This window comes from Pecten maximus, chromosome 14, assembly GCF_902652985.1.
Source record: "Pecten maximus chromosome 14, xPecMax1.1, whole genome shotgun sequence".
In the NCBI taxonomy this organism is placed as follows: Eukaryota; Metazoa; Mollusca; class Bivalvia; order Pectinida; family Pectinidae; genus Pecten; species Pecten maximus.
The window spans coordinates 17239851-17266991 of record NC_047028.1 but is presented as its reverse complement, the minus strand read 5'-3'; the positions used below and the strand labels follow the sequence as shown (position 1 = coordinate 17266991).

The following is a 27141-nucleotide window of genomic DNA, read 5'->3' as shown; positions in this document are numbered from 1 at the left end:
GTGGCATATATGATCAAGACACCAATAATATCCTTACGCCTTGGGACAGCTTTGCCTAGTTCTAGGACAAACTCAAAAAAGATATATCCACAAAGAGCCAAAACAAGTCTCAGAAGGAACTTCTTCTCTCACAGAGTATGAAAAGTGTGGAATAACCTGCCCGAAGTAACAAGTTCTCCAAACACCAACCCATTTAAGAATAGGCTAGACAGACTATGGAAAGACCAAGATGTATACTACAACTACAGGGCTACAGTTACAAACATTAGGATAAGAAGTGACAGAAATAATATTATAACTGCCATTGAGTCCGGTGAAGAGGAATCATAATTCCTGTACTGGAAAACAAAAAATGAGTCGTGATATTTTTCACGAACGATCATGTCAACTTGGTCTAATTTTCTGGAATGACCCAACTATAAGTAACTATAAGTAAGTAATTAAATTATCCTTACATGAACTTTATAGCGGAATTTCGCATTTAGCATAGACCGCACCAGAGACTTGTATATCAGGGTATATACGTCTCTGACCGCGCTGACCATGCTAATGGCCTCCTTACAGCAGAGACATATATTCCTAAGTTTCCCTAAACATATGTGATTGTTGTTGTTACTGTTGTTTTCTTTGTTGTTTGTCACTTTAACTTTTTGTTTTTTAGAGCTTTTACATGGTAAATGTCCCCACAAAGTATGCATTCATCTTTCTCTAGTCTCTGCGGTCAGATACTAGTGTGATACCTAGAACTGCATTCGTCAACTTCCGTGCTTTCCCGGAAGGTCACATGAACAGACGCCATTTTTCAGTCGGACTGGATCTCAAATGAGTCCATTATTTACAATATAATATTGTTTTTCATGTCACTTAACAGATGTAGAAGTACGTGAAGGTAGGTATTCCATTGTAATATTTTGTAAAGTAGCTACCTGTTATTGTCAATTACGTACCCAGAAGTGACCAAATGGCTGAATATATAAACCTAAATGTTGTTTTCGTTTCCGTCAACCGAAGATGTTTGTTTACGTTTACTGTCACTCGCCTCTCGTGAGGAAACATGCTCGATGGTTTGTTTTATTCGGACACAAGAGAGACAGATATTTTCTTAAAACGTCAACTAAACTGTTGCGTTTGATAGACGCAAAGAATATGGGCCCATGTGGTTTGGCATATGACAATATGATACCCGTACCGTAAAATCAGAAATCATATCCGGATATGATTATGAAAACAGACTCAGTCATGCATGGCACTGATAGAAAGGAGTAAAAGTAGTCACAGCCTCACACTCTTAGAGTGGGGAAACACATGACTTGCGTCGATTTAAAAGTCTATTTCTCTATAGGTTAGTTACCAGCTGACTATCACAGTGAACACATAGGAAATTGCAATTTGTCAACAGCAGAGACGTGCGATCGGTTCTCAGTTTACTTGGTTCTTAAAATTATCAACAGAGGGTTTCAAAAGACTTTGACATTACAAGGCCTATTGTAAAATTAGCATGTCACCATCATGCAAAATTTAGGCTGCAGATACAGCATCAGACATTGATGACTAAAACCTGCAGTCGTTGAGTAAGTTACAGATGAATAGATACAAGCTTGCCAGCAGTTTAAACAAAAAGATTAAAAAAGAAATTTTTGAAAAGGAAAAACACCCGCCAAGTGACTGAAAGTTGCATAAAGATGTTTTGACATTACATAAGAAAAAGAATGACAGAATGTCATACCAATATTTGATAGTAAGAATGGGAGCAAGCTCTACCCTATCTGAATGCTCAGCCTTTATAAGGTAACATTGGGAACTCTTTGAGTCCTGAAGTTGGACAAGTAACAAAAATGTAGAAATCTGATAATATTCTCAATAAATGTTAAAAATCATTATTAGGACTAGGAATTTCTCCCTCGGAAAGTTGACAGTCTCGGTTTTGTAAGCTTTCATATATAAAGTATTAAATACAGTGATTTTGATGTATTTCATTGAAAACTGTTAAAATAAAGAGGTTTTCAATAAAACACCAAAATCTGAAATTTTAATGTGTTTTATATAGAACACAATCATTAAATACCAAGAAGTCTCACAAAATCAAGACTGTCTCAACTTTTGGAGGAGTTTCCGATTTGTATGAATATATACATGCATGTATTATGGGGAATTTATCCCTCGCTTAAAGGTGGGAAGATGATATTTTAATACTGTACTGTGGTACATCCATCATTATGTCCATCAGTAAACACCATTTCTGCATGTTAACACAAGTTTAAGTGGATCAAACTGAAATTTATCACACTGCTTCCTTGTTTCCAGACAATGATAAAGCTCAATTGGATCAATCACACTCAAACTGCACACACTTTCATTTCAGATCAAAAGGTCAAATGTCAGATGTCAAAGTCACCTGGATGATTATTGTTCAGCCTACAATAGCTATACCTTGTTACTTCAAATTTCTTTTTAAATTTGGTCAGTGCACTATGTACTGACAAAAGTTCTTCAGTTTCTAGGCAATTTTATCATAGGACTTGCAGCTACCAATATGTTTATATAGACATGTAAATAGTCTGTCAACGAATGATCAGCATGTTGGAAATCATTTGATCAACTTACCATAAACAGCAGAAAAAATGTATTTGATTTACATGTATATATATAGAACAAAAAAGTGTTGTATGTGGTGATTATAATTACTGTCAAACCTCATATCTCCCAGTCATTGGCATGGGGTCATACAAATCTTTTAAGACAAGGATCGCCAAGAATATTTTGTATAGAATTTTCATTGTCTGAACTGAATTTAACTTTGAGTAACACAGGGTCTTCAAGTTTTCAGAGTTTGACTGTATAGAAGTGAAGTTTTTAATCCAAAAGCATTTATTCAGCTCCGGATTGCTTCCCTAGTATATCATATACAATCCATTTCATTCTGCTGTTCAAATTGCCTAATTGAGCAAAAATCATTTACTTCAAAAAAAGGGTTTATTAGTTTTGTCCTGTTGGTTTATAACAGGATAAATATGATGTACTGTATATGTCTGATGGTGTTAGTAAACTAGATTTTGATAATTTGTTACAGGTATGTCTCCCTTGACTGAAATTCCCTGTCAGAAAAGGCCAAGATGGCTTCATGTCTTCGCTTTGTTCAACCTTATGTCAGTATTCAACGTGCTTTTTGTCAGTGGAGACGTTAAAGTGGTAAGTTATTTAAGTTAAGTATTAAAGTGTTTCTGATTGGTTACTGATCATGATATGAAGAGCATTTCGAAACTTGTAACTAGAGTCCCTGGTCACTGTTCATGAAATATTTATCATGTACAAATTATGCAATGTTTATTTACTCAATATCCTAACACTTAGTAGAGATCTAGTAACTAAAGATTTACTGTCTGTTTATGATGTTACATCTTGAGTTGTTGAAAACTGAGATGTTACTTTGTTGAAAATTGAGGAATAAAAAATGCAAAGCGAAAAAAAAAAAATTCCAGGACAGCTGTAATTCATCCTGATAGCTAATTCAGTATGCGTAACCTAGTTTGTACAGGTGGTGAAAAGTACTGAAACTTGTGGTCAGAGCTGGAAAAGTGCTTGAATTTGCTCACGAGTGCTTGAACAGTGCTTAAATTCATACTTTAATACTTGCTATAAACATGCTTTTCCTCAGAAATGAGTAATTCATCACAAGAAAATTATAAGAAAGTGTTATTTATCAGCATTATTAATTTAAATTTTCGATAATATCCAGATTTTGATTTTTGTTTTTTTTATTACCAGCACAGTCTTCTGAGCTCTTTACTTGACACAAATTTTTAATTTTTATCATATTAAAGACAAAAATTACCTCAATTCTGTACAAGTTTGGACAAAAAAAATGACCTGGAAAATTGAGAAATGTGCTGAAAAAAGCTTGAAAAATGCTTGAATTATGGTATGAAAAATCTGTACAAACCATGAGTAAGTAATTTATAAACACACACAGACAAATAGCTGTACATATATACAGAAATTGAAACTGATTAAAACTTTAGACTAGGAGGATAACAATATATGAGAATTGTAAATGTGAGATTAGACTAGGAGGATAACAATATATGAGAATTGTAAATGTGAGATCTCTGAATAAGCCGGCATAGGTTTATGGTATCAAGTACGTATATAACGGTATATAAAAGTGAAAATGGGAGCACAGATTTACATACCTGTACTTGAATTCTGGTACAGGAGTGTATATATATATTATGTATGCTGGTAATTATATGTAAATGACTGAAGGTGTGTGGATTTACTTGTCACCTAAGATAACACATTTGTTCATATATACCGATAGATAATGTAAATTGTACAGTATATATACTTGTCCTTGCAGGTAGGGTGTACAATTTATACCCGCTGTCTCTATTGCATGATTTGTAATTTTGTAATATCAGGGAACAATGATACTAAAATTGTGGATCTTCATTTATCAACCACTTTTGGCTGTTTAGTTAAATATTCGCCCATATAAGGAAGACTACATGTTCTGTCCCCAGGTTGTGTAGACACATTACACAGTCATTAAAAATGCAACTTAACGCCCCCCGGATTGATGCTAAGCACTGAAGGCATGCACAGGGCACTTTTCTTGTGTTGTTGATTACGTTTTAACGAAGTGGTCTTTACATGGGCTACATCATAATGTGCACACCATCCCTTGAATTAGATGACATTAATGTGTTGATAGGATTCCGATATAATAGGACTGAGTATGTATACAATCATGTATACATTGTTTGTAATGTATTTGAAAAGTTCCATATATATATTAGATAACATAATTAACCTCAGGTGAAGGTCTGAGGAGCTAATCGTGTCGGTTTGTGTTTCTCGAGAAGCTGAATTACAGGCCAGTCTGTGCTGTCGTGGTTGTGTCCTTGGACAAGACTGGTGACTACCTCCCTGAACAACATACCCTCCAGATCAATTAGGGCAAAGTGTCAGAATTATTCTGACACTTTGCCCTAATTGATCTGGAGGGTATGTTGTTCAGGGAGGTAGTCACCAACTACTACAAGGAGACCCCGCCTTAAAATGACCCTGGCTGTTCATGGGGCAATAAGCGCAACAAACAAAAAAATGTATTTGATGTGGAGGTGTCAAAAGTGTTTTATCTGGTTAATTTCTGAATGTGTCACCTCATCTGGTGGAAGCTTAAGTCTTTTTTTCTGCAGGTAAAAGGTAAATGAAGGCCAAAAGGGGGAATTGGGGGACAGAGTTTCATGTCCTCGCATGAAAAATACCAGATTTAAAGATTTTGGTAATTTCAGGATTTGATCGAGAAGTTATAAGCAAAATTCTAACCCAAATATATATGAGCGGGAAAAGTACTGGTGAGTGTAGAGCCACTGCTGTATCGGACAGGGCAGTTAGCTTTGGGTAGTTACGGTGGTGTTTTTAGGAAACTTTGAGGCAGATGATAAATTGTCACATGGGACAGGACATTCATGTTCTGTCAGTAAGGACAAAAAGCCTGATGGGATGGTGACACAACACCAAATTGGTCTGGAGATAAAGAAGCTGTAGTGACAAAAACATGTACATGTATTTATATTTAACAGTTTACATGTGCTCCCTTGGGGAGGGGGTAATAGGTGTCCTGTACATATAACTGATCTGAACTGCTGTGGAGGTGACTGAAGTACACTTTGACACACCCTACCACTTGCAGTCAAATGATGTTGATGAGTCATCATTTTAACAAGTCACGATGTCCTTGCTTGCTTCTGTTACCAGGTTACATCGGGGTTATTTTTTAATGACCACCTGTTGATTTTTCTGTTTTAATTTTTTTCACTAAACATCAGGTAGAGTAGATAGATGAACAACAAGAGGCCCATGGGGCTTGTGGTTATGTGACTACACAGTACAAGTGACTGAGTAACAGATAAATAGAAGAAATACATGTATTAGGATGTCTTCACAACTTCACATGTATTAAATGACTTTGATTTAAATCTCATTAAGTTCTTGTTGATGAAATCAACTTTTGTTTGAAGTTCGTACTTGTTGATGAAATCAACGTTTGTTTGGTTTTTCAGAATCAGGGAAATGAGTCTATATTATTTTACCTGGACAGAATGGCTACCTTTGGTCCGGAGCTGTCAGAAACAGGACTTACAGTAAGTGATTTCTTAACAATTTGGTATCAACCTGGAATCCAGTCAAACTGAAAATAAATGTTGGTTGGCATGTAATCCTTTTTCTCTACACTACGTACACATCCATGATTGCTGCTATAGTATCTTATTTGTCAAAAATTTTAAATCTTCTGTTTCTATCAAATTTTTTATGTAGAGCTGTGTATTGTGTCATTAATGATACATTCTTGTCCTTCATTTTAATTTCTGATTAATTGAATATGGTACAAGGTGGCTGCTTTTCATTGGTCAAAATTTATGTATTGTCAATTTCAATTTACATATATAGAGTTTTGGGATTGGGCCTTCTCAACTTATTTTGGGAAGAAAATTAGTTAATCGAAAATGAAATTTTCAGACAGAAATTAATAATGAAATAATTTCAATATCGAAAGGGGCCTATTAACAGTTCCAAAAAACCTTCAGTAAAAGCACTGATCTACAACTGTTTTATGTCACTTTGTCCTTTGGACCCAAGAACAAATTCCAGTTTATGACAGCAGAGATACAGAATACTGTAGATGTTTGTGTGTGTATATTTGAATGTGTACCAGTAACCTAGACATTACATTTCACTGTTCAGAGTGGTTTAGGTATGACTGGATCTGTGGTGAATGTTGTGTCATTGATAATTTTGTGTAGGGTATACATAATTAATTGGATTATAATTAATGCTAATTCATGTGTAATTATTCATTACTTGAAATTAAGTTTGTGTAAATTTATGGTGTAATTGCTGCACCATTAAAATGGGAACAGGTTTACTGTTGTAATTATGTGACTGTCCTTCTTGTATTCGTGAACATTACTTCCCAAATACAATCATGTGTCATTGGTCCATATGTATATATATATATCTCTCAATAATTTTGTACAAGATTGTTTCCAAGTATCAAAGCTCTAAGCGAATTCATACAGATTTTATCAAATAAATCCATTTACAATTTTAGAGTTCCCAGTAGATAATATATTATGTTAATAAAACTTATTCTTGGTATAAAGATTTTGCAAAATCTCATAGTCACAACTCATCGGTATTCAGTTTATCAGAAAATTCTTAACAATATTCCTAACAGATTTGTGAATTAAATGGAATTTCCTATGGATGTATGAAATCATTGTGGATATTTCCACAGCAGTTGTACTGTTTTATTTCACCAGGATCAATAAGCCAAGGGGTTTATAAGGGGTGGGGCATTGACATTAGGAACACCTTGGTCATTTCTGCCAGAAAGAAGAAAGACCTGAGGTGTTCCAAATGAGGCCATTGCACTTCTACCAATAATGTGTTTCATGCATATAGACTTGATGTACCTGTTAGTTATATAATGTCGGCTAATATTTTATATCAAGGTGACACTCTCCTTAAGGCTGCAATATATTTGTCAGCTCACTAGGCCAGTCCTGTCTGGATAAAAGAGTATGTCAACTTAACTCTATCAAAGCGCCATTATAAAAAAATAATGTTTAGACATTTATAACTGACAGTTTGTGTTATGATACAAAGTGTTAATTTAATAACTATTTCCGAGACTAAAAATCTCAGAGTGAATGTGCAAAGCTTTCCTATGTATGATAAATGCGATTTTCCAACATTGCCATGTTTATTAAAAACAAAAACAGAATATATTTTCTTGTGATTCAAAATAATCACCTGCAAATATTATGAATAAAAGCACTGACTTTTCTCCACACAGCATCAAAATACATGTATTAGTTGATAAATAGGACCTATAAATGTATGTTATATGATGGCCTAATATCTGTGCCTGGTTTCCCTCTTTAAAACCATAGTGTCATATGACAGGGGGACATTTACTTCGGTTACAATTGATAAGGTTTTGATTTAAGCAATTCATCATAATTAGCTTAAATATTGCTGGGATATGGAAACCAGAAATATACTATCACAGTTTAAGGTATTTAGGGCTTAAATAGAGATTTGGTGACTAATCTAAAATATTACATGTTATCGAAACTTAGTAAGATGTGTTTGTTCTAGGAAGAAGATATACTTTATATATATAAGTAGTTAGGAAATATATGTAGGGTGTGTGTGTGAAGTATATGGCGGTGATATATGTGTTTGAAGGGTATGTCAATTTATATGAAGCCTCAGGCTATGATCACTACATGTAACTGTTCACTTTAGAGACAATATCAGATATTATCCTGTACATAGGCTGTTTTATACTGGTGCACATACACATGTATCAGACATGTGTTATATACAGCAGGTCTTCTTTGCGTACTCCAATTGGTAGAGATAATTGATACCATTTGTGTCAGCTGTCAAAAGTGTGATGTATACTTGTGGTTTGGTACGTGTATATTAGTGTATGCTAGCTGAATTAAACAAGGCAATGGTGTCCTCTCCTGCTTTAGTAAAAGTCTGAAGGGAAAATAAGACCAAATTAAAAAGAAATGTGTTTCTCAAAGGTTCTGCTTTGTTTTTCAAAACATTAAGGTAGTTTTGCAGAACATTTATATGGATGAAATATAGATATAGGTATTAGTTAATGTGAGCACCATGGTATCTAGTATAGGCTGATGTGAGAACCATGATATCTTGTATAGGTTGATGTGAGAACTATGCTATCTAGTATAGGTTGATGTGAGAACCCTGGTATCAAGTATAGGTTGATGTGAGAACCATGGTATCAAGTATAGGTTGATGTGAGAACCATGGTATCAAGTATAGGTTGATGTGAGAACCATGGTATCTAGTATATGTTGATGTGAGAACTATGCTATCTAGTATAGGTTGATGTGAGAACCATGGTATCAAGTATAGGTTGATGTGAGAACCATGGTATCTAGTGTAGATTGATGTGAGAACCATGGTATCAAGTATAGGTTGATGTGAGAACCATGGTATCAAGTATAGGTTGATGTGAGAACCATGGTATCAAGTGTAGATTGATGTGAGCACCATGGTATCAAGTGTAGATTGATGTGAGCACCATGGTATCAAGTGTAGGTTGATGTGAGCACCATGGTATCAAGTGTAGATTGATGTGAGCACCATGGTATCAAGTGTAGGTTGATGTGAGCACCATGGTATCAAGTATAGGTTGATGTGAGAACCATGGTATCTAGTATAGGTTGATGTGAGAACCATGGTATCTAGTATAGGTTGATGTGAGCACCATGGTATCAAGTGTAGATTGATGTGAGAACCATGGTATCAAGTATAGGTTGATGTGAGCACCATGATATCTAGTATAGGTTGATGTGAGAACTATGGTATCTAGTATAGGTTGATGTGAGCACCATGGTATCTAGTATAGGTTGATGTGAGCACCATGGTATCTAGTATAGGTTGATGTGAGAACCCTGGTATCAAGTATAGGTTGATGTTGATGTCACCAATTTTCAGTAATTTTTTCTTGGTTCATTTCTATGATTTTAACTCCATTTATATCAAAGTGGCATTATACATGATGTATGTTTGTATCACAAACATTTTCTAACATGTCATCCTTATTTAACCAAACAGCTGTGAGTCAGAATAAAAAGTTTTTTGAAGTATTATCATTATTACAAAATAAGCTTTAAGAAATAAATAAAAAGAGGAAATAACTTTATGTACCTGTCTATTTAAAGGTAGGTACATTTATATAAGTATACTCTATCGTTTTGTGTTCCAGGGATACCTAATATCTGTAGGTCCAGTTGTCAACAAGTCCTCTTGTACAGACTACAAGCCAGGCATTCCCAACAATGACACCTCCAAGGTCTGGATTGCTCTCATACGGAGGAATGGCTGTAAATTTGATGACATGGTAGGTTGTTTATTCACCATATGATTAGCCATACAGTTTTCTGATTCGAAAGACATTAAAGAAAGTACTAGTTCATGTTATTTTTTGATCAATGCTACACTTGAGGTAAACACTTTTATCCAAGATTTTACTGAATTCCTTGGAAAGTGACACAATTTTGTTTATATTTTAAGGTGCTAAATGCTCAGAAACTGGGCTACCAGGGAGTGATCATCCAAAATCATTTCAAAGATGACAGTCTTGTTGCTATGGGCGGAGATTCTCGTAAGTATATGATTATAGTTTGGTTGAATTATTTGAGATATCTACCACCATAAATTATGTTCTCCTATGATCCAGCCAGCACTAGTCCCGTTATCCCATTAGCAAGCCAACACTAATTATATTATCGCATAATCCAGCCACCTCTTATCCTGATGTCCCATTATCCAGTCACCACTACCGGGTACCCATTGGTAATCCTGATGTCCCATTATCCAGTCACCACTACCAGGTACCCATTGGTAATCCTGTGTCCCATTATCCAGTCACCTCTAATCATGTTGTCCCACCATCCAGCCACCTCTTATCCTGATGTCCCATTATCCAGTCACCACTAATCCTGTTGTTCTACTATCCAGTCACCACTAATCCTGATGTCCCACTATCCAGTCACCACTAATCCTGTTGTTCTATTATCCAGTCACCACTAATCCTGATGTCCCACTATCCAGTCACCACTTATCCTGTTGTCCCACCATCCATGGCCAGTCACCACTAATCCTGATGTCCCACCATCCAGCCGTCACTAAATATACCCCAACAAGCCAGTCACTAACAGTCCAAGCTCACCCTGCTTTAGAGGACATATTGTCTTTTTCTCTGAACAATACAGTCCTGTTACAGGCCAGAAAATTTTACTAGGAAACATCAAGGTTCCTCTCCACTATTAACTGTTAATAAGTGGTTTTTTTGTCTGTTACAGATATGTATGATGTGACTATTCCCTCAGTATTTGTTGGCTGGACCAGTGGATATGAGATTGGCAAGAAATACTGCTATCAGTGCTCATTCTCCAAGTAAGCCATATACATCTGAATAAAGTCGGTAACAGATTGCTGCCCAGGGAAAACTATGTCATTTTATAGTTCTAAGATGAGTTTTTTTATTCTACAAAAATACCTTTTCGGTCAGATTTGCTCTTGAAAACCTTTTGTGTTCCTGGCCCAGAACCTGTGATAATTGGAATATCATTAAAGAATTAATGATTTTTTCCAGAATATTCAGCTGCCAAACTTGTAATCACAAATTTCATTTCTTATCCAGAACATAGGTCTATGAGGGCTAAAGTTTGGAAGGAATTCTTTATTGGCCCAGAATTTAAGATTTTAGGTTAGGAATTCAAATGAATAAATAATTGGCTCAAAATTTAGGGTCACATGAAACAACTTTTAACCTGTTTGTACTCAATTCTTACAGTTACACAATCACCATCAACAACAACTCACCACAAGACTTCAAGTCCTACATCTTGTGGCCTTTCGCTATCGTTGTTGGGACCTGTTTCATCCTCATGCTTTCCTTCATGGTAAGTAACTGTAAATCGTGGGATCAGAGGTTTTTTTCACATATTTCATATTTCTTGTGTACTTAGTATAATTTCTACTGTATACAACTGGACACTGAGAATTTATAAGAAAAGTTTTATGAGCTAAGCATTGGAGTAGCATTAAACAACTGGACACTGAGAATTTATAAGAAAAGATTTATGAGCTAAGCATTGGCGTAGCATTAAACAACTGGACACTGAGAATTCATAAGAAAAGTTTCATGAGCTAAGCATTGGCGTAGCATTAAACAACTGGACACTGAGAATTTATAAGAACTAATACCAGACTTGATATGTTGCTATGATGAACAAATCTTTAAAATTGACAAGAAAATATTCTTCAAATGTTTCAGATATTTAAGTGGTGTAGAGACATCAGCAAAAGAAAAAAGTCTAGACTTTCAACAAAGGTGCTGAAGAAAATTCCAACAAAGAAGTTTAAGAAAGGTTTGAGAACTTATGTTTATTCAACAATTCTTCTGGTGAAATTTTGATATCATGTTAAAAATCTGTGTTATACAGATAACACGATGTCACGGGTGACAGATTTTATAAAGTGTTTGCATGATACAGTCGATAGAATTAAAAAAAGTGTTTGCATGATACAGTCGATAGAATTAAAAAAGTGTTTGTATGATACAGTCGATAGAATTAAAAAAGTGTTTGTGTGATACAGTCGATAGAATTAATAAAGTGTTTGTTTGATACAGTTGATAGAATCTATAAAGTGTTTGTGTGATACAGACTTTGTTGAGTGTTTGTGTGATTCAGATGACATAATTTGTTAAGTGTTTGTGTGATACAGATGACAATTTGTTAAGTGTTTGTGTGATACAGATGAGTATATGTATTTACAGGTGATGACTATGATGTGTGTGCTATCTGCCTGGATGACTACGAGGAAGGAGACAAACTTAGAATCCTGCCCTGTTCTCATGGTGAGTGATATTATTTTAATTACTATTATTCATGGTTGTTTATTTACAACATTATTTTATGGGAGCAGTGTGAGATTGTTTTTACCATCTATGTCATACATTTATATTAAAGGTATCATAATGCCTTAAAAGTGTTTGTATATGATGTTTTAAAAAAAGAGTCATGTCATTTTCATTTCAAAATCAGTGTTACTATTTAAAGAAAAAAAATGCTGATGGGCTTGTCATGATTAACATACAGAACATGTATTGATTGTGATCCTGTTTTCACAGCATACCACTGTGTGTGTATTGATCCATGGCTGACAAAAAACAAGAAAACTTGTCCAGTGTGTAAGAGGAAAGTCATTCCTGGAAGTAATCCAGACTCTGATTCGGACTCGGACGAGGATAATGGAAACCAGTCTACATCAGAGAGAACTCCCCTCCTTGGAAACAACAATAACACAAGACCTGCCAGGAGGTCCACGTTTGATAATTCTGGTAAGTTTTTATGTAGGCAGCATCAGATAATTCTGATAGAAGTAAATAATGAGCTCTATTAGATATTCCTGGTACCAAGTATATACCAGTGTTTATATTGTGGGTAGAAGTAAAAGGCAGTGTGTGGTATCTTCCAAATTAGATTTATTTTCTGTGTCTCTCCTTGGTGACTACAACTGAGGATGTTCATCCATCTACCCATCCACCTTTGGATAGAAGTTTGTTCATTATAGGAATTCACCTCTCAACCAATTTTCATGAAACTTGAACAAGGTTGTTGTGCACTTGTGATTTATTTTTTATTTCAATGCATTTCCCAGAAGTAATGTCCCTTAATTTTAAGGCTTTCCCTTACATCAATTTTTGTGTGTAAGTCAGGGATATCAAGTTAAACTTAAGCCAATATCCTAATTTTATTCTCGGTCTAATAATATTTCTTTTAAAATGAAAGTCAGCTTTGAAAGTCACCAACAATATGTGTTTGATCGAGTTCGGTTTTTAAGATTTTTAGGTATCTTCATAAAATGACTTAAATCTGTTTATAAGGCATTAGGGCTATTCCAGAAATAACTGTGGGAGGCGCGGGAGGCGCAGGAGGCACTTGTATTAAAACTTGATGGTTGGTAAGGGTCAAGTCCAATTTTTCTAGATTTCCTTATACTGAATATGTTTTGATATTGGATGGGTGGTGGAGTCTTTGAAAATTGACTCCCACCTACCACTCCCACAAGGAAAGGTTTGGAACAGCCCTACGACAGTAAATATCATTGGGGTTCATCATATGCCTACTGCATTAAAAGATCCTGTTTTTTCATTGAGATTTGACATAAGTTTATGACATTTCTGATATTTTTTCGTGAAGAGTTTGGACTGAATTTTTGTTTATCTACAGGGTTACCAGAGACAATGCGACCAATGCTGAGGACTGTTAATGAGGTGAACCCTGACTCTAGTGATAGCGATTCTGACTCTGAGGAGGACGACAACATGCCACGACCAATGATTCACTCACAGGAAAATGTCGTGAACAGAGCAGTGGTAAATCGCGGCTACTTCAAGTCGAGCGATGAAGAGGATGATGAGGACGAACAAGTCAGTGATGGTGACACTCACAGACAAAACCAAGAGTCCGAGGTTGTTGAGGAAAACAGACAGGGAATTATTGCTAATGTTTCAATAGTTAATGTGGACCAAACATCAGAATCCAGGACTGTAAATCATGTCGTGTGATTGTTTTCTGGTTGTGTCCAGATCAGGATTCAAGTTGTTATGAAGACTTTAAAATAGAAACTTAATAGGAATATGTGTAGAAGATGTATTCCGGATACCAATATCCTCAAAACTTTAAGGCTGTGAATGAAATTATTAAGTCAGATTTATGTCTTTAGAAGAAAAGGGGTTTGCCACTACTTTTCTTTACTCCCTCAGAACATGTCATGACAAAAGTTGAAGGTATTGTATGTGCCACCTTGCAGGTGATGTCATTTGTCTGGAAACTATTCAGGAATGATGCATATCTGTGATCTTCATTAAGATAGAGTCAATTACAAACCAACCTGACAGCGAATTGGGTGGCTTTAATATCAATGATACACCTTTATAATATCTAGAGGAAAAGTATCAGTTTTAGTGATTGGTCAGTCATGTTTTGACTCTATCCAATCAAATCTTGTAACCGTGCGTGAGCCTTCAATATTTTTCGTGACACATTCAAAGGGGCATTAAACTAGATTATGTATTGAAGTGGAACCCTTGAATTTTAAAAAGATGGATGCATGGAGATGTGTATAAAACTTTTTGTCATGTATTGCAAAAAGTGTCAATTAAATTTGGGAAAGAGTCAAAGAAGCATTGATGATGTTACAGTAGTTCCAGAAATGTGTGAAGGTCAAAACACAGGTCAGATTTAAAGTTGTAGGTCAAGGTCATTGACGAAAAAATTAGAGCTTAATCAAACTGCCAGGGTAATTTCTCATACTGTAAGTCAGGATATTTTCACATGCTGTCCGCCAAGGTAATTTCAAAAGTATATATTTGACCAATTTGCCTCGTCCAAGAAGAAGAAATGCAACATAAAACAAGATGTGCTTCGAAAGCCAGCAGACACTTTTCAGAAAGCCACTGGTAAACTTTCTTGTTTTATAGCAATAGACGGAGGTTGATTGTGATCAACTATTTTTGTTTTCGCAGTACAGGAAGGAAATTTTGCACACTTCTAAAACCATGGTAGTATGAAAGTACCAGTTTAACAATGGTTTTAACATTGAAGTTATTATGAAATTAAAATTATCAACATTATTGTTATTTTTAATTGGTGCAATGGCCTTGACTTTGACTAATCCATGTTATTACTGACCTTGACCTTGGTCATTGTTACAAACTGTGGAAATGTTTTTGTGTATGGAGATAGCTTATGTCCCTATTAGTTTCAAATAAATGTTATGAAGTCATTTAAATGTGATTTAATAAAAATACAAGACCAAACATTTTTAAGCAGGTAAATCATATACCTGTTGATTATTTTCATTTCAATTGATTTCATAAAATCATGTTTGGTAAAAACCAAAAACGGATTCTATTAATTTAAGATAAAGAAGGTAAGCAACCTTTTAGTATAAATATGACTTTTACAATTTCGGGTTTCCAGATATCTTATTGATAACAAAAATCCAAAAAAGTTGTTGAGAGATAGCTAATGATGAATTTGTGTATGAATTGAGATTATATAAAATTTTCTGTATTTGATATTATTAAGTTGTCACGTCTTAACTAAATACAAACTTTCACCTGTGATTTTTATATATACGAATGAACAGTATGTTTGATGTTAACTTCTTTTGGAATTGTCTTTTCCTCCTCTCCATTGCAGTTGCATGAAAATTTATTGTATATCAGAATTCTTTTTGAAACTTTTTAAAACTCTTTTAATGTTTTCATGTTAAGAAATGTATCATACTACGCTTCATATGGTACACTTCTGCACATAATATATTATCAAACATTATGCCTGCTATCTGCTATCATAAAACTTTATTCTTTTTCACTTAAAATGTTACGCAGAATTTGATTGGTTAGTAGAAATAGATTATCATATAACAACAATATACCATCTCATTTTGACTTCCGTCGAAATAGTGATTGTTAGTTTGTATCAATAACTTTGACATATTAGGAATTTAGGTCACAAAAAAGTCTGACCTTAAAGGTCAACAAATTCTGCCTCACTTTGAAAATTACAGTTGTCACTAATCCACATGTAACTTAACTCAGACTTCTAAAAAATGCACAACCAAAATATTTCAGTTTTGTCTGTACATGATGATCTTTGTAAGCCGGTATCTGAGCAAAGCTCTTTAATGACAGATGGGTATATATGTCAACATGAAGATGGAACAGTTACCTCCCTTCAGGTAATAATTATACCTTAAAATTTGATGGTCAGCAAAACTGGAACCAGTAATAGGGTTTATCAGAATGAACAATAACCAGGTTAAATAAGAAAAAAATTCATGTGATATACGACCACAGAATTAGATTGACTTGGCTCCAAAACATATCATACCTTCAGATATTTCTTTACAAGCATTTGTTCTGGAAAGAGATGGTTTACACCAGGCCCTGACTGTTTATTTTCAAGGCCACTTTTCCTAGTTGGTGCATATTTTAAAAATTCATCAGGTTTGATTTACATAGATTTTGGCTGAACGTGTATTTTCCAGACTGCTTTCTCAGTCAGTGTACAGATCTTTCTTTAAATTTACGGGTTTCTTTTGCAGTGAGCTTATGCTAATTGATACGTTTCATTTTAGATATGTTATGCTGCAAGAGTGGTTAGATCTAAATCTGAACTCTTTAAATTTTATAGAAATTGTGTAAGAAACAAATTCCTGGTGATTTAAATCGATGTACATGCTGTATGTGTAAATTATCAAGATGTATATAGTGACAGTAATTTGAACATGACTTATAGTGCTTTATTTAATATTTTACTTCATGTACAGTACAATGTATACGAGATGAATGAATTTTCCCCCCAATATTTATTCTGTTATTGAATTATTATTTTTTTTTTTTTTTTTTTATTATTATTGTTTTTAAATATGTTTAGCATTTGATATATAATAAAGTTCAACTATTCAGTAAAAGTATCTAAATTTATGTTAATTCTTTCATGGGATAGAATTATATAGGCCTTTGTGACTTCACAGGATACATATTGGTCCAATTTAGATAGGTCGAAGTATGTAGGTCTTTGACTTCACAGGATATCGTAATTGCGTATGTGAAATTTATCATGGTGTAAAATAGAAATCATTTGAGTTCAGACAAGTACCCTGGTACAAAGGCCTCTCAGCTTTTCAAAGGTAAGATACAATACTTCTTGGCTCTGGAGTACACAAATTCATGTTTAATTTAAATGAAATTTTCATGCCTGATGTTCATCAGCAATTAAATGGAAATACTCATTTGGGATTGTACTTTCCTTCTGAATAAATGAAGATTTTAATGGTATGTACCGGTATATATTCCCAACAAGTCAGTTTTTATCTTCGAGATATCTGTATTATGTATTGTTTTAGGAAAGTTGTAATAGGCTTGAAATATTTACTAGTTACCAGATGGTTTGGTAGTCGTATCCATCAGGTTAGTAATTAAGTTATTTGGGTTTGAAGAATTTCATGCAATACCATTTCATATAGAAAAGATTTTTCTAGATTAATTTTAAAAATCAAAATTGTAAAACATTAAAATCCACCAAGAGAGTGGATGATTTATTTACCCGGTAGATACATCATGGTCATTCCAATGGGCAGATATATGTGTTGTCATTCTATCTTAATTGATTGGAAGAGAGCTGATAAAAAATGTGAAATTTGTGTTAAGTGATTTCACTGTATGTTGCAAGTAACTGGAAATAAATTGATATCCATTGTTTTCATTCTTCTAAGCATACATTACAAGCCAATATATTTTACACAATTTTTCATCTAAATATGAAGTGAATAAATTTTATATACCCATTCTTGTCTTTTTAATTTTTATTTGATGGTCGGCTGGTGCTGTAATAACATATTCGCATTTCACCTAGGCAACCCGGCTCGATTCCTCAATCACATGAAAAGATATGGCGAATCACCTACTTGAAATTAGTTATCTCTGGATACTCCAGTCAGTTTCCTCCCACGGTAAGACACATGGCGTTTCCATCTGGTCCAACATAAGTGATTAATATACGAGGGCCGATTGTTGTGAGCCTCATATTGAAGGATTTGAATTTTGTCGGACATAATGTATTATTTTTCAACATAATCCCCTTCAGTATCTGTACACTTTTGCCAGCGGCGTTTAAGGGCCTCAATGCCACTTTTATAGAGCTGTTCAGAAAGTCATCCACTGCATGTTAGGGTTATGTCCATGAAAAAGCCGTTTTCATTTTTAGCTCACCTGCCCGAAGGGCAAGTGAGCTTATGCCGTGGTGCGGCGTCCGTCGTCCGTCCGTCCGGCCGTCCGGCCGTCCGGCGTCAACTTTTTCATTCAAACAACTTCTTCTCAATAACCAAGAGGCCCAGGGACTTGATATTGGGCCTGTAGCATGCTGGGGTGAAGGGCTACAAAGTTTGTTCAAATAAATGGCCTTGACCTTCATTCAAGGTCACATGGGTCAAATAGGCTATAATCTTCAAACGACTTCTTCTCAATAACCGAGAGGCCCATGGATTTGATATTGGGCTTGTAGCATGCTGGGGTGAAGGGCTACAAAGTTTGTTCAAATAAATGACCTTGACCTTCATTCAAGGTCATATGAGTCAAATAGGCTATAATCTTCAAACGACTTCTTCTCAATAACCAAGAGGCCCATGGACTTGATATTGGGCCTGTAGCATGCTGGGGTGAAGGGCTACAAAGTTTGTTCAAATAATTGACCTTGACCTTCATTCAAGGTCACATGGGTCAAATAGGCTATAATCTTCAAACGACTTCTTCTCAATAACCAAGAGGCCCAGCGACTTGATATTGGGCCTGTAGCATGCTTGGGTGAAGGGCTACAAAGTTTGTTCAAATAATTGACCTTGACCTTCATTCAAGGTCACAGGGGTCAAATAGGCTATAATCTTCAAACGACTTCTTCTCAATAACCAAGAGGCCCATGGACTTGATATTGGGCCTGTAGCATGCTGGGATGAAGGGCTACAAAGTTTGTTCAAATAAATGACCTTGACCTTCATTCAAGGTCACATGGGTCAAATAGGCTATAATCTTCATACGACTTCTTCTCAATAACCAAGAGGCCCAGGGACTTGATATTAGGCCTGTAGCATGCTGGGCTGGGGTGAAGCACTACCAATTTTGTTCAAATAAATGACCTTGACCTACATTCAAAGTCACAGGGGTGAAATCGGCTCAAATCTGTAAACAATAATTTTGCGATAGCCAAGAGCCTCCAAGACCTGATATTAGGCCAATAGAATGCTAGAATGAAGGACTAGAAAATGTTTAATATGAATAAAACTAGCTTACAATGATATTTGAATAAAGAGGTAATCAACATAGTATCTTTAGAAATGACTTCAATCAACTTCAAAGTTGCTGTAGAGCCAGGTGAGCGATACAGGCCCATTGGGCCTCTTGTTTGAAATAGACGAAAGTTTGATGGAGCGAGGTTAGGTGAATAAGGCAGACCCTCAATCAATTTAAAGCCACAATCGTGGATGGCAGCTATGACAATGACCGACTCTTTCACAATTTCCCTAGTTTGTCCATTTTGCAAAAGCTGCTTGTCTTGTTTACTTTAGAGTGCTACCTCGTCGATATAAACTAACCAAATGAGACCAGTCCTTGGGTACACAGCCCCATATAGTCAGAGAATAGTAGGACTTAAAAGAACATCCTTAAGTAATTCCTTCAATAGGAGGCTCGGAGGCTCGGAGGCTCGCAACTTATCAATCGGCCCTCTTTAGTTGAAATGCTGGTTTTCAAATTGTTGTAAAATAAACTCGGAACTTTCTTTTCACATGGTTTCAGTATTGAATTTCTGTAGTCAGTTGCAATGGCAAGCAAGTGTAGATTCCACTCCGAAAGTACCAGTGGAGAAATATGCAAGAATTTGTACTCCTCATGATCAGTAATGAATGAAGACGAACACATTTGTACAAAGTATATTTGTATTTGACAGACATATTAATAACAGCCTAAGATCGACGGATCAGTACAGGTTTCCTATTAACCCATGTGATATCACGATAAAAATGTTGAGGAACCTGTTGACCAAATATAATGAATTCTCCAAAACACAACATATTACATACATGCACTTCTTCTTCACAATAACAACATGGCTTTATTAATGAAAGTTTGTCTAGTTAAAACCAGTGTCCGCTTTTGTTTATATCTAGTTAAATAGTTATGGATGATCAGCCAAGTCAAGTTTCATCGTCACATCAACAGAACTGACAAGTCTGAAAACAATATTTCTGAATATTTTCGAAATATATGAAAAATATTCTAGGATTGAAATATTCCCTATCAAACAATAGTTAAAGAAGTCCAGTGATTAACAGACTTGATGTGTGACTAATGAAACTTGCTACTAGCAGGCCAGGTGAATCCTATGTATGGTGTGTAGTGCTCATTGTATGTACATGATCGTTTATCCATGCAGTAGCTGCCTTTATTTATCTACTTTATGTTACTAATGTTTTTTTATCTCTTTATTCATTCACTCCCTCTTGCCCTATGACCTTTTACTACCAATCATAACACCCACACAAAATAATCCACATTCACCCAAGGGTTCTTCACACCAAGTTCCAATGCCTTAGTGTACACGCATTTAAAAATGCCATTCTAAAATAATCTATAGATAACAATGCTACTGAAATCTTTTGAAATGTCAGATTAATTCGTTCAGAAGTTCCAATTTCAGAAGTATTTATGTTTTTATGATGGAATACAGAATAAGTATTAACAGTACAAATAATTAATTTTAAAAAAAAAGTCCAGGCATGGAGTTTGCAACATAAAACACTGAAAGGTAGAAAGAAAACCCACTCATATATTCTCTCTTGTCATGGCTTTGTTAAATATGTCTTTCATCCTCACTACATTACTATTACAGTAAGCACATTTTTACCCATCACAAACAACCAGGGCAACACCTTCCAACTTACATAATTACAAAATCTAATCACATTATTAACTGCAAGATCCAAATTTCAATGCATGTCCAACAAAAAATCTGGAAAATTAATGAAAAACATCAACTGATCTTTGTTCCAAACTAACACATACCTTTCCAATGGAGAAAAAAAATGAAAAATGACCTTCGCACAAATAGTCTTCAAGTTTCAAACTAATACACTTCCTATCAGATTATATACACAATTAAAATGATTACTGAGAAATTAAGACATTTACTGTCTCTCTTTTACCTTTTAAGCTTTGTATCATCAGTTGCGGAATACCGTGTTGATTTTAGTGGCAATACTACATATAATCAATATTGACCAATTTTTGTGGTCAAATTTACATAAAAACACTCACAAAATCAACAAAAATAAAATAAGAGAGAAAAAAACAAACAAAACAGGAAATTTTAAGTTAAATACAGCACTTTTCATTTTGTAAAAAAATGTATCTTTCAATATTTAAATGCAGTCATCTAGTAATTCTCTACTAAGGTAAACTCTACTTTAATACAGACAATTGAAAAACTTGTTTCTGTAGAATATTTTACATAAAGCAATTTCTGAAATTGTTTATGCCACCTTTCGTATCTTAATTATGATTGCCAAATTATATATTACCTTACATAAGTAATCATTTACAAAACTGTATACATGTATATCCTTTATTGATGTTAATGACTAAATCAACCAAACTGTGACCTGGACTAAAGTCACTAGCATCTTGTGCTAATTTTAATCATATTCACAGGAGAAATTGAAAAATCAATTAAAAATCACTAAAAGTATGTACCATAAACAGTAAAACTTGCATGCTAGTGATCTCCTATCAAGCCAATGCAATATTTTAAATATTGAAGTTATTTCTTATGAAATCAGTAATAATATTCCAGTTGTTGACATGAAGCGTAATACAAATGTGTTCGTTGTTACAGAATCATCAGTGTCCCTGATTTTTCTTTTTTTTTTTTAAGTGGAAAAAATAAAAATACCATAAAAAAATTGAAAAGATTTTCTCCTGTTGTTACTGAAATACACATCTCTTAAATTTCTTTTCTATGACCAGTAATATATTTTCTGAAAACGGATGAGTTCTTCACAGCATAATCAACAGATACCGAAGTATTGGTGCTACCCCAAATTTTACTAATTTCATTCCAACTTATCAAACTGTGAAAACGAAACAAGACTTAATTGGCATTAGCTTATACAGTAAGTACAGTATATTAGTTACCAGATTTCATGGAAGTCAAACTGGCAAGATATTGTCTTGATTGCTTCCAAAAAAAGTCTAATCTGTCATACAAATTTGATCTTTTTTCAATGTCATAATATTTTTGAATTTTTTTTACTTTTAGATTTATAACCAAGCATTAATATAGAAACTTTAAAATAACCTAAACTAAACACAACAAAGAAACTTTGAAGCTCTACCTCACTGCAAACTATTGCAGTGAGTTTGCAGTGAAACAAATAAACCATTAACAATGTATCAGCACAAAGAAAAAAAGAAGAGCATTTTTGAATATTCTCAAAACCTAAACTTTAAAAAAATTAAACCTACACAGCTAGGAATTAAGTTGCTTGAAAAGTTTCATGATAAATCATTTGAGAAGTTTTTGTGAAATTTTCAATATTTCAGAACAGACCAGTCACCTGAAAAGCCTCAAAAAGTTTTAGGGACTGAACCGATTCACAAATATTTGAAAAAAAAAATCATTTTTGTTTTTTATACACAATGACGAAGAGACAATTTACATGTAAAGAAAAGAACATTCTTCATCTGAAAAGAAATCAGACACTCTTAATTTAAGAGAAAATGTTACAAAGAGAAAGTGTCATAACAAAGAAACGCTACAATGGGGGAGAATTATCTTTGGACTGTGTTAATAGTATGCTTTCTCAAATCGAGAAATACACAATTCAAGATTGACACAATAAACAAGTTGACCGCATCATGTCGGTCAAAAATTACATACACTCATCACTGACAGATTTTAATTTTTTCACATGATGATTAAAATAGCTGATCATTATAGAGCATATTTCTCTGTTCAATAGTGTCCTCTTTGGTGCTAGGAATTAATTCAAGGAATACATCTTTAACTCTTTCTTAATAGACCTGTAGACAAAGGTCCTCATCTCACAAGCAAAATATTTCTTGTTCAAGCTCGTTCTTAAGGAATATCTTTAGATTCACCTTTCCTTTCTCTCAATCTAAATAACCTCTCTGTGCACAAAAACACAATCTTTCTGATATCAGAACTGACTTATCAACTCTGTGTGCTAGACTGCATATGGGCTTACAGTCTCTGTCAACCTGAGCAGGCTGCATACATGCCGTTAACTGCCGTCAACTCTCTGGACCGTTCAGCACTATCCGACCCTGGGGAAATGGGCTCATCTTAAACAGTCGACTTAGACCTGGACTGTGCCTCATTTGCATTTCACTTTGATTGAAGATCGATCCATATGATTATTCTCTGTCATCAGAGACCCATCGAGCTCTTTCATGTTTCATTCCTTTGAAAAAGACTACGAGGTAGCAGCTAGCAATGTTCTTGTTTTTATAGCAATTCTTCACTTCCGCAAATCCAAGACAAATACCTATTGGATAAAAATGGACATTTATCAAATTCAATAGACTTAACAATACCAAACTGTACTTGATAATTTTCAAAATGAACCATAGAATTTTGAACAGTTGAGGTGAACTTCTTTTCCTTAAATCAGCATCACATTTGAAACTTCAGTTGAGGTGAAATTCTCTCCCTAAAATCATCATCACTTTTGAAACCTGAACTACATATTCTGTATTTCTTTACACAGGAGATTACCATAACAAATTTATTACTTGTTAAGTCTCCACTCTTGTAGTAAATTACCATTTTACAATATTATCATTACTTAACAATACTACAAAGCACTTCAGTTTTCATAAAACTCCACAGAGAATACCTTGCACTGTCAATACCTCATTGACAAAGATTTCATTACAGCTTATCCAGGAAAATACATTGGTCAGGGCTATTCCAGTAAAATACATTGGTCAGGGCTATTCCAGTAAAATACATTGGTCAGGGCTATTCCAGTAAGATATATTCATCAGGGCTATTCTAGTAAAATATATTCATCAGGGCTAATCCAGTAAAATATATTCATCAGGGCTAATCCAGTAAAATATATTCATCAGGGCTATTCTAGTAAAATATATTCATCAGGGCTATTCCAATAAAATATATTCATCAGGGCTATTCCAGTAAAATATATTCATCAGGGCTATTCCAGTCAAATATATTCATCAGGGCTATTCCAGTCAAATATATTCATCAGGGCTATTCCAGTCAAATATATTCATCAGGGCTATTCCAGTCAAATATATTCATCAGGGCTATTCCAGTCAAATATATTCATCAGGGCTAATCCAGTCAAATATATTCATCAGGGCTATTCCAGTCAAATATATTCATCAGGGCTATTCCAGTCAAATATATTCATCAGGGCTATTCCAGTAAAATATATTCATCAGGGCTATTCCAGTAAAATATATTCATCAGGGCTAATCCAGTCAAATATATTCATCAGGGCTATTCCAGTCAAATATATTCATCAGGGCTATTCCAGTCAAATATATTCATCAGGGCTATTCCAGTCAAATATATTCATCAGGGCTATTCCAGTCAAATATATTCATCAGGGCTATTCCAGTCAAATATATTCATCAGGGCTATTCCAGTCAAATATATTCATCAGGGCTATTCCAGTCAAATATATTCATCAGGGCTATTCCAGTCAAATATATTCATCAGGGCTATTCCAGTCAAATATATTCATCAGGGCTATTCCAGTTAAATATATTCATCAGGGCTATTCCAGTAGAGTATACTTCTATGGGAAGACTCCAGAAATAAACACATTCTATGGGTGCTGGATATGGTACTGTTTAGGCAAATCACTTCTGTTGGTGCTTCCTATTCTGAAAACCTGAATGCTGATGGTAGGGGCTGCGGTGGCCGAGTGGTTAAGGTGTCCCGACACTTTATCACTAGCCCTCCACCTCTGGGTTGTGAGTTTGAAACCTACGTGGGGCAGTTGCCAGGTACTGACCATAGGCTGGTGGTTTTTCTCTGAGTACTCTGGCTTTCCTCCACCTCAAAAACCCAGCACGTCCTTAAATGACCCTGGCTTTTAATAGGATGTTACACAAAATAAACCTGAATTCTGACGGGTAGATATTTTACTGGGATAGCCTTCAGTGTAGATGGAATATGTTCACTGTAACATAGCCCTGTACTCTTATAAATGAAGGAACCCAGAGGTTTCACGTGACATATCCAGCTCTTATTCTACACACAGCACAGCTATACTTACTGATCCATCAGAAGCACTCGCCCCCACTTTGTCCCCACGGTGGTTCCAACACACTTCAAAAATGCCTCCTGTACCCCGGTAACTCTGAACCAATGCACCACTCTAAAAATGGAAATAATGAAGTTGTTTAGGGTCAAATTTACTTTATATTATCTATATGTACCTATCTGAGATATAAGAATTCTGGGTAAAGAATGTTACTAGAGGATTTCAGTTCAGAAGAAAGTAGAGCTTGTGATTTTTTTCCATGATAAAGTACATTTTCATAATTCCAATGAGATTTTCAGCAAAGAAATGTTTATTTTCCAAATCTCTCCACAAAAGTATGTAAATAACTTCCACTCTTGACCTTATGGTGGCAACTTGAATACTGTACAGTACAGTTGTTAAATTTCATGAGGTTTATATTTCATAGTTGTCACAGTCGAAACTAGTTTGTGGGTATAAAATTTCCTGCAACCATCCGTTTTAAACATTCTGCAGTTAACACTTCTATTAAACATTTGTGTTTATAGAGATGATTGCTGGGTATTTATTTTTACATAAGTATCTAACAAAATAACAAATTACAGTCCCCCACTGAACATGAAACCTTATGCCAAGTATACACAGATAATGAATTAATTCTACAAACTGAGTGTTTCACAGAGCCACCAAGCTAGAGATCAGGCCTGAACAAATTTCTCTTTGATGTAGGTCAAGTCAAAATATAGGTCAAAGTGATCTATTATGGATACATTGCCTAGGTATACACATGTCCAAAGTATGAAGTTCCAGTGAGTAGTGTAGGAGACAAAGTGTGGACAAGATAAAGTGAAGTGAGGAAGGACACAAAACTATCCCCCCCCCCCCCCCCCCCCCCCCCCCCCAATCTCCCCTCAGTAGGGGACTAATTACCAAAACTATATCCCAATTGTCCACCCTCAGTGGGAACTTATTACCAAAATTAAATCCCCAGCAAATATGACCAACTATACAGTATTCTATCTGTTAATTCAAACCAGTTATTTACCTGCACATTCCATATATGAACACACTTGTCAAAAGACCCGCTTGCCAGGAACTTTCCGTCTGGGCTGAACGCCACACTATAGACAGGTTCCTGGTGCTTGGTCAGCGTGTGGATGCAGGTACCCTGCTGTACATCCCAGAGACGCACCGTGGAATCAAATGACGCACTGCAACAGAAACAGGGAACACATGACTTCTATTAGGATAATATTTATTTTGTAGACATCAATATAACATAGATTTCAGGATTGTTACATTTTCTTTGAAGTGAAAAATCACTTACTACATTGTATTTTCTAAAGTCAATAAAGTTATATAAATATAAAGATACCATGATGAAGACAAACACATTTTAAATATAAGTTTTTTATGATTCATATTTGTTTTACCAAAAGTTTGAAGCAAAAGTGGTTGTTTTTTTACTGCGGGGATTATAAATTGAACTAGGATTTTCTCTGTTCATTTTTTTTCATTGTATCCAAAATTTCAGAGATTTCATTACATCTTGATAATATTAAAAAGAAAGAAGAAAAAAAAATACTTGAAAATATCACATTTAAATTACATGTGAAATTTGCAGATGTTGAAAACAGTCTAGGCAGTTTTGCTTTGTTTTAC

The 27141-nt window shown here is 34.8% G+C and overlaps 2 protein-coding genes across 2 annotated transcripts in view; one reads left to right on the top strand and one right to left on the bottom strand.

The window, feature by feature from the left end:
* Positions 1–781: 781 nt before the first annotated feature.
* On the top strand, positions 782–17980 carry LOC117342345 (E3 ubiquitin-protein ligase RNF13-like). The gene is made up of 11 exons (XM_033904487.1): positions 782–889; positions 3071–3189; positions 6066–6146; positions 9815–9949; positions 10123–10213; positions 10914–11007; positions 11408–11516; positions 11891–11984; positions 12395–12475; positions 12749–12958; positions 13851–17980. The coding sequence occupies exons 2-11, from the start codon at positions 3073–3075 to the stop codon at positions 14186–14188; spliced, it is 1350 nt and encodes a 449-aa protein (XP_033760378.1). The 5' UTR covers positions 782–889; positions 3071–3072; the 3' UTR covers positions 14189–17980.
* Positions 17981–20107: 2127 nt separating this feature from the next.
* Positions 20108–27141, bottom strand: part of LOC117342344 (F-box-like/WD repeat-containing protein TBL1XR1-A) — a 50853-nt gene continuing 43819 nt past the window's right edge. The window contains 3 exon segments of the mRNA XM_033904486.1: positions 20108–23748; positions 25513–25614; positions 26525–26690. Coding sequence (XP_033760377.1) covers positions 23722–23748; positions 25513–25614; positions 26525–26690 — 295 coding nt within the window. The 3' untranslated portion in view covers positions 20108–23721.

What these genes read in the sequence shown, in the direction of transcription:
- LOC117342345 (XM_033904487.1), top strand. Translation starts at nt 3,073, where the DNA reads ATGTCTCCCTTGACTGAAATTCCCTGTCAGAAAAGGCCAAGATGGCTT. An exon ending in TGTCAGAAACAGGACTTACA is followed by an intron (nt 6,147 to 9,814) that starts GTAAGTGATTTC and finishes TTTGTGTTCCAG; the next exon opens with GGATACCTAATATCTGTAGG. An exon ending in AACAAAGAAGTTTAAGAAAG is followed by an intron (nt 11,985 to 12,394) that starts GTTTGAGAACTT and finishes ATGTATTTACAG; the next exon opens with GTGATGACTATGATGTGTGT.